Source organism: Xenopus tropicalis, chromosome 1 (genome assembly GCF_000004195.4).
Source record: "Xenopus tropicalis strain Nigerian chromosome 1, UCB_Xtro_10.0, whole genome shotgun sequence".
NCBI classification, from domain to species: Eukaryota; Metazoa; Chordata; class Amphibia; order Anura; family Pipidae; genus Xenopus; species Xenopus tropicalis.
Window position 1 is genome coordinate 31,907,824 of NC_030677.2, and position 13,355 is coordinate 31,921,178.

At 39.3% G+C, this 13,355-nt stretch overlaps 2 protein-coding genes across 2 annotated transcripts in view; one reads left to right on the top strand and one right to left on the bottom strand.

Annotated features, from left to right (window-relative positions):
• Positions 1–1,600, bottom strand: part of sel1l3 (sel-1 suppressor of lin-12-like 3) — a 31,013-nt gene extending 29,413 nt beyond the window's left edge. Inside the window, exon 1 of the mRNA XM_002939102.4 lies at positions 1,403–1,600. Coding sequence (XP_002939148.3) covers positions 1,403–1,471 — 69 coding nt within the window. The 5' untranslated portion in view covers positions 1,472–1,600. The remainder of the gene's footprint in view (positions 1–1,402) is intronic.
• Positions 1,601–6,720: 5,120 nt separating this feature from the next.
• smim20 (small integral membrane protein 20) lies at positions 6,721–12,479 on the top strand. Its single transcript, XM_002939098.5, has 3 exons — positions 6,721–6,913; positions 9,902–9,958; positions 12,293–12,479. Exons 1-3 carry the CDS (start codon positions 6,805–6,807, stop codon positions 12,328–12,330), a joined length of 204 nt encoding a protein of 67 aa, XP_002939144.1. The 5' UTR covers positions 6,721–6,804; the 3' UTR covers positions 12,331–12,479.
• The last annotated feature ends 876 nt before the right edge of the window (positions 12,480–13,355 follow it).

A 13,355-nucleotide genomic window follows, 5' to 3' on the forward strand; every position in this document is an offset into this window, starting at 1 on the left:
GGGGACATTTTATATTATCAGACTAGTATTCTTGTAGAAAAAGGAAATTAATTTTAAAAATCTGAATGGAAGACAGGCTTTCCGTAATTCGGAGCTTTCTGGATAACGGGTTTCCAGATAACGGATCCCATACCTGTACTGGGTAATGGGGGAGGAAGGTATCATCAAACCCTGCACTAAGGCCAACAAGAAAATCTTGTCTACCAGACGACTTTCAGTGTACACTGTGTAACATTAAGCCCTTTTGCATGAACGAAAGCCTGAGTTTCCCACTGAGATTCTTATCATTCTCCAATAGGATTAAGCACAATGCCTGAAACTGTCTACATTTTTTCAATGAAGGGTTAAATGTCACTGGTGAAACTGGAGAAGGGCCAATCAGTGGCCAAAAATTTAATTTGTAATCATATTAAAAACCTTCTGCTTTCCTTGAAAAAAAAAATATAAGAATGTGATCAAGGAAGTAACATGGATATATAATTTGAATTATTCCAAATTCCGATGTGCAAAATGCAGCCTGTCTCCAATCAGAATGCAGCATGGTAGCTTCCTCCCTGACTTGTTGTGTCACATCACATACCATTCTTAAAATAAGGAACGATTAACATATATGACTTTACTTAATGTGTTTTGTTTTAATGGTGAAGAATTTGGGGTTCATTCACAGTTTCTCTAACTTGCAATACATTTTTTGAATAATTATTTTCACAAAGCGAGGGTTTAACAATTCAGTAAAAAGGTGCTAAGGGTAATTGTTTTCCTTGTAAACATATTTTTGAGCTGTTTACTGCATTTCCCACTGCCTGCTTTTTATTTCAACAGTTTGTCACTTGTGATCTATGGCTCTCTGAAAGTCCCCAGTGCGTCTCCAGAATCCCCATTTAGATGTGCATACAGGAGGCTAATGAAATTATATTAGTATTAATGATTCACTAAAGGCTACACATTTATACCCTGTAGCACAATCATACAATAGTAACTGACATTGATGTGCTACTGTTTATACAGTGCATTGCCTCTGATATATAAGGATTATGAACAGCCATAGAGGAGAGTGTTGACAAGGAATGTAAACTGGAAAAGAAAGCAGACACCCAGGGGTTAAGTGGCTTCTTGAGTGCAATACTTCAGAACAAACAGGGATACAGATGACAAGAAAGTATGTTTACCAATCCAAATATAAAGGAAGGCAGTGTGAGAAGCTGTATGTGTCTCACCCTGGAGGTGCTGCTGTCACTGAGAGAAAACGTGAGTCATTTAGTTATGGCACCTACGATTTCTCTTGGGACCTGAGCACCAGAAGAGATATTTCTATGAATGCCTTCCAGTCGGGCAGACAGTACAGAGGCAATCTCACATAGCACAGGAATAGAACACAAGAAGCTTATTGTCATGTTCTCACCAAGGCGAGGAGTAAAAGGGCTCTGAGGTCCTGCCATGTTAGAAAGGGGACTTGAGCCCATCCCAGCATTCTTCTCTCCCTCCAGACCAGTCTTCGGCCACACTCTTCTTCTCTAACTGCCCACTCCTGTACTATTTCCTCAGAGAACTTGGGAACAGCCCACAGCCAAGGTGGCAGCAGAGGCAGTGCAAGGAGAGGTGTGTAAGACAGGTGCACAGTCTCCTCCCTGAGTGGGAGGTGTTGATGCTGCATCTCTGCAATTTGCAACAGGAAATGTTCTCTTACTGTTTATGTCTCAGACAAGTGCACAAAGCAATTAAGTGTAAGCTCCAGATGCATCCCAAAACTGGTATAAATACAACTTATGTAGCATACTACTAACCTCTGTTTTGACTCCTGAAACAACGCAGCAGAATTCAGGTCTCCTTCAGGTCTGCTAATCAGTCGACTTCTGTTACATTGTGTCAGGAGTCGGAACCAGCAGAGCAGAGAATATAAACATCCAGACCAATCCTGCTCTCAATAGCAACTACATTTACAAATAACATTTCAAACTATTGAAATTGTGCAATTAATATGTATTTTCACAAGTTGTTTAGAATTACATTTACTTTCATTAGGCTTTGTTTGGGTGCACACCTTGAACATATCTAGAGGTGGCCATACCTGGGCAGATTTCACCCGCCAATTCGGGTCCTTCAGCCCTTTTAAGCTGGCCATACACGTGGCGATCTCACGTCAGATCCGCCACACACCATTCAGGGCTGAATCGGCAGGTAAGGAGGTAGAAACAATAGGATTTCTACCTCCTTCTGCCGATTCAGCTCTGAAGGGAGAATTTTGGTCAGGCGCCTTCTATGGCGCCCGATCAAAATTTTCTAACTTGGCCGATCGGCGAGCCGACCGATTTCAGCAGCTTCCTGCGATATCGGTCGGCTCGCTGACATGCCATACACGCACCGATTATCGTACGAAACGAGGTTTCGTACGATAATATCGGTGCGTGTATGGCCACCTTTAGGCACCTTATCTGACAAAGTTTGGGCATGCCTGACAGGCCTACCTGAATGATATGTGGCATAAGATTGGGCAGATATCGATTGGACAATTGATTTTCCCTTCGGATCAGGGACTGCATCGCCTCATTGATGTGGACTTTGGTCCAATGAGATATGGGCATACAAAGCGGTTCACAATGTGTATGGCCACATTTAGGGCAGTGACACACAGGGAGATTAGTTGCCGCGCGACAAATCCTGGTTGATGTCTGGCCCCGCGGATGGCATACGCCGAAGTTTCCTCTCAAGGCAACTTCGGAAAATCGTGGAGCCGCGTATGCCATCCCACTGGTGATTTACATTCTAGCCGGTGGGATGGCATTGTGGGGAGATTAGTCGCCCGCGACAACGGAGATTTGTCCCCATGTACCCCTGCCCTTAGGCAAAAGCAAAATTGTAATTACTTTTGATTTGTGCAGTTTTTTCAGTATTTGGTTTCCTACTTTGTGTCGACCTAGCCTTGAATTTTAACTTTTGGTTTAGTTTAGGGTTAGTGACTTCAAAATGATTGTGTGACTAAAGAATGTAGTTGTGTCTGCTAAGCGTAGTTACAGTCACACAAAGCTAGCCACAGTTGTTGCGCAAATATATATCATTTAATAAAAGTTCTTGCGTCTAAAGATGCACTTTTGCACAGTTTCATTTTAAAATGCTTAGAAAAAATGTTGCAAATCAAACCTAGATTTTACTTTTTTCCCAGGGACATTTTTTTATACTTATTTACTGCCAAATTTGTCTGAATGGCGCTTTTGTAAATTCTTCATTATGTACAGGCAGATTATTGGCTCCTGATAGAACTGATTTCAAACGTAGTGGACACCAAGCGCTCCGGACTCCGGGGTCTCTCATAAAATCAAATCTTTATTGTTGCATTAAAAGAAGGAACGCCTAACGCGTTTCGTATGCCAAGCACACTTATTCATAGGCTTAAAACAACTGTACAACAAGGAAGTGTTTAAATAGCATATACAGAGTGAATGACATAATTAGCAAGCTAATTCACCTGAAAGGGGGCGGAGAAATGCAAATCCGCTCAAACACATCCTAATGAAAAAAAAAAACTTTAAACAACTTTAATGAAACTCAAGAAATGACACACAATACTAAGAGAACCCCACTATACAGATATATATATAATAATAAAAATAAACAAATTCACTCTCACAGGTGTACTAACATGCAAATATCCCAGAGAGACTATTACATAAACACTTTGCAATGATTTACAAGAAGTCAGCATATATTTAGTGAACTAGTTCACTCTCATGCATGTGCAAATAAATATCTTAAAAAAGTCACGATGTAACTACCCTATAACAAGTTACAAAAGATCAAAACACTGATTCTGGTTAGAGTTATAAATACTATGATCAGCTAATAAAAGCTAGATAAGTCAATAAAATTTGTAAGAAATATAATACGAAAATAAAGAACAAAAAACAATGATGTAATCAGACTAGCAAAATGAATTACCGGTAGTATACAGAAAACTAAACATAGCAACTAACATCAAAAACTGAATTCAACCCTCTCGGGTGATGTGTATCCAAAATAAAAATCCATTTAACTTCAGACCTTAAGAGCTTTGCATACATATCAGTTCGTCTTTCATCAGGAGTTATTTTCTCTATAGCCTGGATCTGTAAAAATGTTACATCCGAATTGCTACACTGGACAAAGTGCCTAGATAATGGACTATTGCCATCTGTTGCTACTATGTGTCTTATATGTTCCCTCATACGACATTTTAAAGACCGAGTTGTGCAACCAACGTACTGCATTCCACATTTAGAGCAAGTCAAAAGATAAACCACGTATCGTGTGTTGCAATTAGCATACGACTGCATATCATAAGATCTACCAGAATAATAAATAAAGATTTGATTTTATGAGAGACCCCGGAGTCCGGAGCGCTTGGTGTCCACTACGTTTGAAATCGGCTTTTTTTCCCCTTCAGCTACGGGTTCGGGGCCCTGAGCACCCGGACCAGCCAGGGATACCGGTGAGCTATTTTGACTTGTACTGACTATGCTTGACCATTGTGTTCCTTGAACAGCATTTGCGATACGTCCGGGGTTTTTACACCCGGACCTCACTGTTTAGATTGGTACGGATTGTATTTTGGGAATTGGAGCATTTATTATCATATGCAGAGAAATTTACTTTTGTTTTTCGTTTTTGTTTTACTTTATATGATATATTATCTTACCTCTTTTTCTTTGATCCTGATAGAACTGACCTTACTAATATGGCCTTATTTATCAATTATCCAGTTTGTGAATGCTAGAGTTCTTTGCTTATTTATTAAATCAGAATATGAAAAAGTCGATTGAATAAAAGTCAAAGAAACTCAAAAATCTAAAAATGCACTTACTAAACTAATGGCAGGTTTTTGTATTAAGAACTGGGGCAACAGATGTAAATACTTGATTTAAGATTTAAAAATACCTGTCCTGATTTTTAGTTTTTGCATTGTTCTGTACAGAAGTATAGCTATGGAAAATGCCCTGGGATTTGCTTGGTTACCAAGAATGCGTGTAATATGACAGTGTTTCATGTTCAGAACTTTGGTGCTGGTATTATGCTGGTACAAGTGTTGGGGAGGTCATGTTTTCAGTCTATCGATTTCTGCATTTATCTTACTAGCATGTCTAGAATAAATGAAATCCTTATTGACTATTTTTGCAGTGATCTTACTGTCTTGTCTGAAATAATGTAATTGTCATTGTCCATTTCTAGAGCAGTCTTACTGGCGTGTCTGTGGCTAATGTAGTGCTTATTGGCCATTTCTACAGTGGTGTTACTGGCTTGTCTGGGGTTAACAGAGTTCTCATTGGCGATCTCTACAGTGGTCTTAAGCTGGCCATACACGCACCGATAATATCATATGAAACCTCATTTCGGCGAGGAGGAGGCTGCTGATATCGGTCGACTTGCCGATCGGCCAGGTTAAAAGATTTAGATCGGGCGCCATAGAAGGCACCTGAGCAAAATCTGCCGTCAGGGCTGAATTGGCAGAAGGAGGTAGAAATCCTATTGTTTCTACCTCCTTATCTGCCGTTTCAGCCCTGAACGGTTAGTGGCTGATTGAACGATCTTTCGTGCGACCGATGACAAATCGCCATGTGTGTGGCCACCTTTAGGTTGATATACTGATTATTCATTTTCTGTAGTGATTATACTGGCAGGTCTTGGGTTATTATGCCCTGATTATATTGACATGTCTGGGGTTAATACGCCTGTGTGCCTAGGGTGGTAGCTTTAGGGGGGTGGTCCTGGGGTGCTTATATAATTGAAAAAAATAAATAAAAAACTAAAAAACCTCCCCATTAGGGTTGCCAACTTTGCCAGAGGGGACGGGGCAGACGGCATTGGGGGTCGAGCAGTGATCACAATGATGTCAGTGATGCCGAAGTGGGGTTACTGCATCATTTGATGCAATTGGCTGGATTTCTGTCCAGTTTTCTCAGTGTTTTCAACTGGAGAGAACTGAACAGCCCTTTAAAAAATTTGGACGTCCATTCAAAACTCTTGTTTCAAAAGTGCCCAGGGTGGCCTTAAACTTAAATACAGCCCTGTCCTTTATCCATTTTATCTTGTAATTATACTGAAACATTTGTGGTTTATATGCTCCTTATCAATTGTTTGTGGTTATACTGACATATTTCAGTTAATATAATTAACTTATTTAATTATTATTTAACTTTTATTAATTTAAATGTTTTGTTTATACTGACATGTCTAGGGTTAAAATAATCTTTATCCATTTAAGGGATTATACTGGCACCTTTTGGGTTAATTTACATTTCCTTTTGTAATTATACTGGCATGTCTGTAGGATGTAAAATAGGTGTAGTATGTAGGGGTTGGGCCAGTTCTTTTTACCCCTCTTTATATTTTTTAAATGTTGGAAAGTATATGCTCAAATCTGTATATTAGCAGACGTGACAGGGGCATGCTTGGTGCACTGCATGGAAGGACAAACTTTGCTTATGTAGCATTTTTTTGCTACTTATTTATTTTACATACCAAAATTTGTAAAGACAAAAGAGTCATTTACTTAGGCAAACCTTATGCAGTACATGCAGTAAGTCCTTTCCTACCACAGCTGATGTATGTTCTATTTTTAGCGGAACCAAGGTAATAGAACTCTGTTTCCTCAGGTTGGGGAAGAGTTCAAGCAGAGCTCTAGTTATTAGCCAACCAGAACACAGCTTTCGTTAGTACTTGCTATATTGACAAATCATATCGCATAACACATCCACAGAAATGATTGCTGCCCGTGTCCTTGTTGCTTCCTGGTTTGCCCTTTTCTCCCATGTCTGACAAGGCTGCTTTGTGATCATGTCCAAAAACACCAGGATAGTTCTCATTTTCGGTGGTTTTGTCACTGCAGTGGCAGCAGCTTTCTACCCTATATTCTTTCACCCGCTCATGCACATAGATGAATACAGTAAGTAACCTGTAACTGGTACACAAGGAGAGCATCATTGCTACTGACATGCCAGTACTTCACATGGACACCATGATAGTTTTTTATTTTAAAGGGAATATAAATACGAGCATCGGTATTATATGGATTTATGTTATTTTAATTAATTACTTGTTCTCAGTTTAAATACTAGTTGCCAATAATTGTTAAAGGGAATTTAAACCCCAACACTTGTATGTGTTGTACATGTGATTTGTACATGTTGCGGATGACAGCTGATTAACAGCCCTGTAATAAAACTTGTGATGCTGCCTTCTGCAACATTATTTCAAGAGTCAGAACCATAAGAGTGAAGACACATGGAGCTACTAGTAGCAGCTACTTGTCACGGCTACTAAAACAGACAATGCTGATCATTTACTGATAACTGTCTCTACATGTGTTTTAGCAGAGGCAATTCTCAGTATTGTCTATGGCAGGGTGTTTAGTAGCTGTGACAAGTAGCTGCTACTAAGTAGCTCCATGTGTCTTCGCCCTAAGGGCTCTGGCACACGGGGGAGATTAGTCGCCCGCGATTAACTCCCTGTTCGCGGGCGACTAATCTCCCCGAGTTGCCTACCCCTGCCATCCCACCGGCGAACATGTAAGTCGCCGGCGGGATGGCAGACGCGGCGGCGCGATTTCGCGCAAGTCGCCGAAAAAGACTTGCGAGTCTTTTTCGGCGATTCCCTGAAACTGCCCCGCCGCGTCTGCCATCCCGCCGGCGACTTACATGTTCGCCGGTGGGATGGCAGGGGTAGGCAACTCGGGGAGATTAGTCGCCCGCGAACAGGGAGTTTTATCGCGGGCGACTTATCTCCCCCGTGTGCCAGAGCCCTAAGTGGGACAGAAAAATACTTGTGATTAAACGTACAACATTTAGTAACCCATAGCAACCAATCAAAAACATTAGCTGACCAGTAGATGCTGCCTGCTGATTGGTTGCTATGGGCTACAAGAGTTATTTTACCCCACTCTGTCTTCAACGAAGTGTAAATCAGTTCTTTGCGCACAGGTTATGGCATTAACTGTTATTATGAAATAGGTTGCAAAATAAATCTGGTGATGATAAAGGGATATTGCTCCATCTTTTTTCACAATGAAATTTTGAAGGGACACTAGCATCACTAAATACAGTTTGTATTTGTGTCTGAAAACAATGCGCAATATTCATTAAAGTGTATTTGTAAAAATGATTTGCAGAAAGGGATGCTATTTTTTCACTGTCTATTCACATATTCACTTTACTCTATGTAGATTTATCATATATTAACATAACCTATAACAGAATTATGTAGTACAGGTATGGGATCCCTTATCTGGAAACCCCTTATCCAGAAAGTTCTGAATTACGGAAAGCCCATCTCCCATAGACTCTATTATAAACAAAACAGTACCTTGTACTTGATCCCAAGATATAATTACTCCTTATTGGAGGCAGAACAGCCCTATTGGGTTTATTTAATGGTTAAATGATTCCCTTTTCTCTGTAATAATAAAACAGTACCTGTACTTGATCCCAACTAAGATATAATTACCCCTTATTGGGGGCAGAACAGCCCTATTGGGTTTATTTAATGGTTAAATGATTCCCTTTTCTCTGTAATAATAAAACAGTACCTTGTACTTGATCCCAACTAAGATATAATTACTCCTTATTGGGGGCAGAACAGCCCTATTGGGTTTATTTAATGGTTAAATGATTCCCTTTTCTCTGTAATAATAAAACAGTACCTGTACTTGATCCCAACTAAGATATAATTACCCCTTATTGGGGCAGAACAGCCCTATTGGGTTTATTTAATGGTTAAATGATTCCCTTTTCTCTGTAATAATAAAACAGTACCTGTACTTGATCCCAACTAAGATATAATTACTCCTTATTGGAGGCAAAGCACTCCTATTTGGTTTATTCAATATTTAAATTATTTTTAGCAGACTTAAGTTATGGAGATCCAAATTACGGAAAGATCCCTTATCCGGAAAACCCCAGGTCCCAAACATTCTGGATAACAGGTCCCATACCTGTATTAATATCATATTTTGCAGTCTGCCACTAGGTGGTGCTGGTAGGTAACTCTGACAGCATAGAAAGCTTTCTGTTAAAAACCCAGAACTATGGCATTGCTGCGAAAATGCCAGATGCTGTTTAACAAGCTCTGAGGATTCTTCAAATTCCCCCCTAGAAAAAAGAAAAAATCTTTGTGTAGACATAGACTTCATAAAGGGGTAGTGCTCCAACAGGGGTTCGTAATTTGGGATTTTGCTGAACTCACTTTAAGCCTTTTGTTTTAATCACAAAATCAGTATAGTTTATGTTATTTCTTGAGCTTAACAGGGAAATATAAACTACTTCATGTTTGGTTCTTGTGAGGTAGATAATAGATACCTGTGCGCAGTTAAGCAGAAGTCCCTTGTGCAGGGAAATTATCTGTGCACTTGTTTGCATGTAACAGTTATTTCCAGTGAAAGCAGTGTGCACTACATAGTGTAGTCCATATCAGGGCTGTGGAGTCGGAGGCAATTTTGGGTACCTGGAGTCGAAGTCGGAGTCGGCAAAAAATGAACCGACTCCGACTCCTACTAAATTTAAATGGGAATAAAAAAAAAAAAATAAAGCAAGTTTAAATGTCCCAATTCACAAACAGTCATAATTAATTGCTTCTCTGCTATAAGAATAAAGCCCAATGCACGCAGTGCATAAACGAACACGTTGAGTGACCATGAAGCATGCTTTTCATTGACTGTATGAATGTATAAAATACATTAGCATATTAAAAACAGAGGAGTCGGAGTCGTGGAGTCGGAGTCGGAAGTATCAGAAACTGAGGAGTCAGAGTCGGAGGATTTATCTACCGACTCCACAGCCCTGGTCCATATAGCCTACCCCATAGGAAAACATGAAACATTTTAGCTGAATGTAGCTTGTTTAGCTGTACAATATATTAATTATTTGTCTGTTTGTATTAGAGAAAGAGCAAGCTGTAAACCGAACTGATGTCATCCAGGAAAACGTACAGCCCACTGGTAAGTAACTCTTATATATATAAGTTACAAAACAAAATAAAAGTTGCTTGTTGTCTGTTTGTTGGGTGAAAACCATCCCAGGATTCATTCCTGTGTGTTTATGTATCTGCAATGAGCTTAATAAGACTAATACAGGTATAAGACCTGTTATCCAGAATGCTCGGGACCTGGGGTTTTCCAGGTAAGGGATCTTTCCGTAATTTGGATCTCCACACCTTAAGTCTGCTAAAAAAATTATTTATACATTAAATAAACCCAATAGGATTGTTTTGCCTCCAATAAGGATTAATTAACACGCAGTTGGAATTAAGTACAAGGTACTGTTTTTTTATTACAGAAAAAAAGGAAATAATTTGTAAAAATTACAAAGAGATTTGCTTAAAACGGACTTTCAGATAATGGATCCCATACCTGTACTAAATCCAGTGTGTTAAATCAGTGATTTTCCTTCCCCTTATTTGCAGGGTTGCATGAATATAGGAATGAAAAATAATTACAAGTAGTACACCCTGCAGTATTCAGTATTGCAGTTTTCAGCAAATTTGTAAAATGCACAGGTGCATAACCCATATAAACATCAGCTTTGGTCAGAATAGTGCTTGTTTGTTTAGTCCTCTGAAATGATAATTATGATTATAAATTAGAATTATATACCTCACTTCTATTGTCACTAACAGTAAATTACTATTCCGTTTATATTACGGTTTAGAGTGTTCATTTCCAAAAATTATCATTCTTTTTAGTTGTCCTGGTCCTGGAAGTTTTCCAAGACACCTATGTTGGGCCCCAGTGTTTCCTTGGGAGAGGTATAAAAGGGACATAGCTACAGCCGTACATACAAATATGCAGGGAAGGAGACACAGCTTCAGACATTGTTACATAACACTGATGGGTCATTTAGACGTGATGTTGTTTGTGTTATTTAAGTCACGATGAGCGTTTTTCTTGCGCTATTTTCCGTGCGTTAACTCCCGCAATATATTTTGCCGTTTGCTATATTAGCGCACAATTTAACGCATGTAACCATTACGTTCATAAAACTACTTTGCAAAAAGCTCACCAACCACAATTTTCTTTTAAGTACCGCCTGCCCCAAGTAGGTGTTAATCTTCGCACAGACTAATGCGATATTTAGCGTGTTTATTGCTTCATATGTGTTTGTGAATCATGCGTTAGTATTATTTCTACGCGCGAATTAACGCATCGCAGTAGCGCGTGATTTAAGGCATGCAAAATTACTTTGACGAATGGGTTGTTATTTATCGTGTCATTTTTAATGCAAAATACCATGTGATAACGCTTATCGACCTTTAGTGAATCAACCCCTTAGTATGTTATAGAATTGACTATTTATAGCAACTTTTTAATTGGTCTTCATTTTTTATTTTTTAAATTATTTGCCTTCTTCTGACACCCTCTTTCAAGTGGGGGTCACGGAACCCAGCAGCCAAAAACTATTGTTCTGTGAGGCTACAATTGTATTGTTATGGTTACTTTTTATTACTTATCTTTCTCTTTAGGCTCTCCTCTATTCATATTTGTGTGTCTCTTTCAAACCACTGCCTGGTTGCTAGGTTAAATTGAACACTAGTAACCAGATAGCTGCTGAAATTCCAACCTGCAGAGCTGCTGAACAAGAAGCTAGATAATTCAAACTCCACAAATAATAAAAAATGAAGACTAATAGCAAATTGTCTCAGAATAGCACAATCTACATTATACTAAAAGTTGAATGAAAGGTGAACTACTCTTTTAAGCACTATATGTACAGGATTGATGGCTTTGTTGTGGCCCTAGTCCATATAAATAAATGTATGTATGTAAGTATATTTTTATATAGTGCTAGTTGTACACACAGCGCTGGATTTATGTAAATAAGAATGCTCTGTGTATACAGTAAGTCAGATACAGATCAAAATGGATCATGGACGCTACTTATAAGTGGCATAGATGTTGCCTGTAATGGATTTGAAGTATTCATCTTCTTTTGTATTATGTTGTTTGTACTTTGTTTGGCAGTAAGTTTATAGACTGCAAATCTCAAATGAACCACAGACTGTAAACATTATTAGACATTCCTTTTAATATGGATTCTGCGACGTTGCCAGAGATCACAGCAGCATTGGACAAGATTAACCCTACATGCCTTATATGGAGCTTGTAACATTAATTTGGGGGTTATTGCTGTTTCCTATATCTTCTATGGAAGGAACACACAATGCCATTTGAAAGTGGCAAGGCCAGCACTAAAAGAGTTAAAGCTGTTTCAGACTGTTTGTCTAATTTCCCGTATCCAGTGTGCATTCATTTTACTATTTTTTTTTTTTTTTACAGGCTTGAAAGTGTGGTCTGATCCTTTCTCCAGAAAATAAAATGGAATGTGGCTTTGTGCCGTTACTCTGGAAGATGTGTAAATTGTGAAGAATACGCGAGCCTAGTCTTTTGTACAAAGTATAAATAAAGCAAATATTTTCATTTTTGTTTCTGATCAAGTGGACAAATAACACAAAAATGTTTCTGATGTCTCTCCATAGTTTTCAGTTTTGTCCAGTGTTGTAATGTTTGTGGAGAAGGCATCCCCCAGGCTGAAGTGCAGCTGTCCTGCACTGGGAACTGTGACAGAACACTGTATTTCATTGATTTACATGATCTTTGCTTGAATACGTTTCTCCAGTACATTAGAGGACAACTTCTTTCTATTGAGCTCAAGCTTCCTGTGTCGCAAATTTCTAAAACTATACTCTAACCTCCATATGTGATAAAAGGCTTTAAGGAGCAGTAACCTATGGGTTACTGCTCCTGGGCAGACTTAGTGCCTTTTTTATTATTTTTGTTATTAATAACATGTATTTATAAAGCGCCAACATATTCCACAGCAGTGTGCAATCACTGGGTTTATACATCGGACATAAAGAATAACATACAAAGCAACTGTTAATCGATACAAGAGCTGAAGAGGCTGCAGATTTTTTACATTTACGCCTCCATTTGAGGTTGAAAAATTAGCACAGGGCCCCCCATTTTCTTAAACTAATTGGTCTTTATGCTGAGCGCACATTTTTATCTGGACAGCAACTCATGGAAGCCGGGCATATTTTTGGCTTCTTTGTTCATTGAAAAACGAATCACTGCCCAGCTGCAAATGTATCCAGGGTTAGTAAATTCTGGTTCCATTCTAACATGTGGGTAAAGGGGGTTGGTATGTAAGATGTTTGTTCGTGGGCCAGTGCCGGGGGCTCTAGGCCACCTGGTTGGTTGCCAACCGGCCACTGCCAACAGCCACCCCCCCCCCCGTGCGCTTGCGCAGAAAGGGCGGTGGGGGGGGGGGTTAAAGGTACCGCTGCACAGTCGGGGGAGAGGGTCCAGAACCAGTGGTAGTTGACAGAAGAGGTGCCTG

What these genes read in the sequence shown, in the direction of transcription:
- smim20 (XM_002939098.5), top strand. Translation starts at nt 6,805, where the DNA reads ATGTCCAAAAACACCAGGATAGTTCTCATTTTCGGTGGTTTTGTCACT. An exon ending in CATGCACATAGATGAATACA is followed by an intron (nt 6,914 to 9,901) that starts GTAAGTAACCTG and finishes TGTTTGTATTAG; the next exon opens with AGAAAGAGCAAGCTGTAAAC. An exon ending in GGAAAACGTACAGCCCACTG is followed by an intron (nt 9,959 to 12,292) that starts GTAAGTAACTCT and finishes TTTTTTTTACAG; the next exon opens with GCTTGAAAGTGTGGTCTGAT.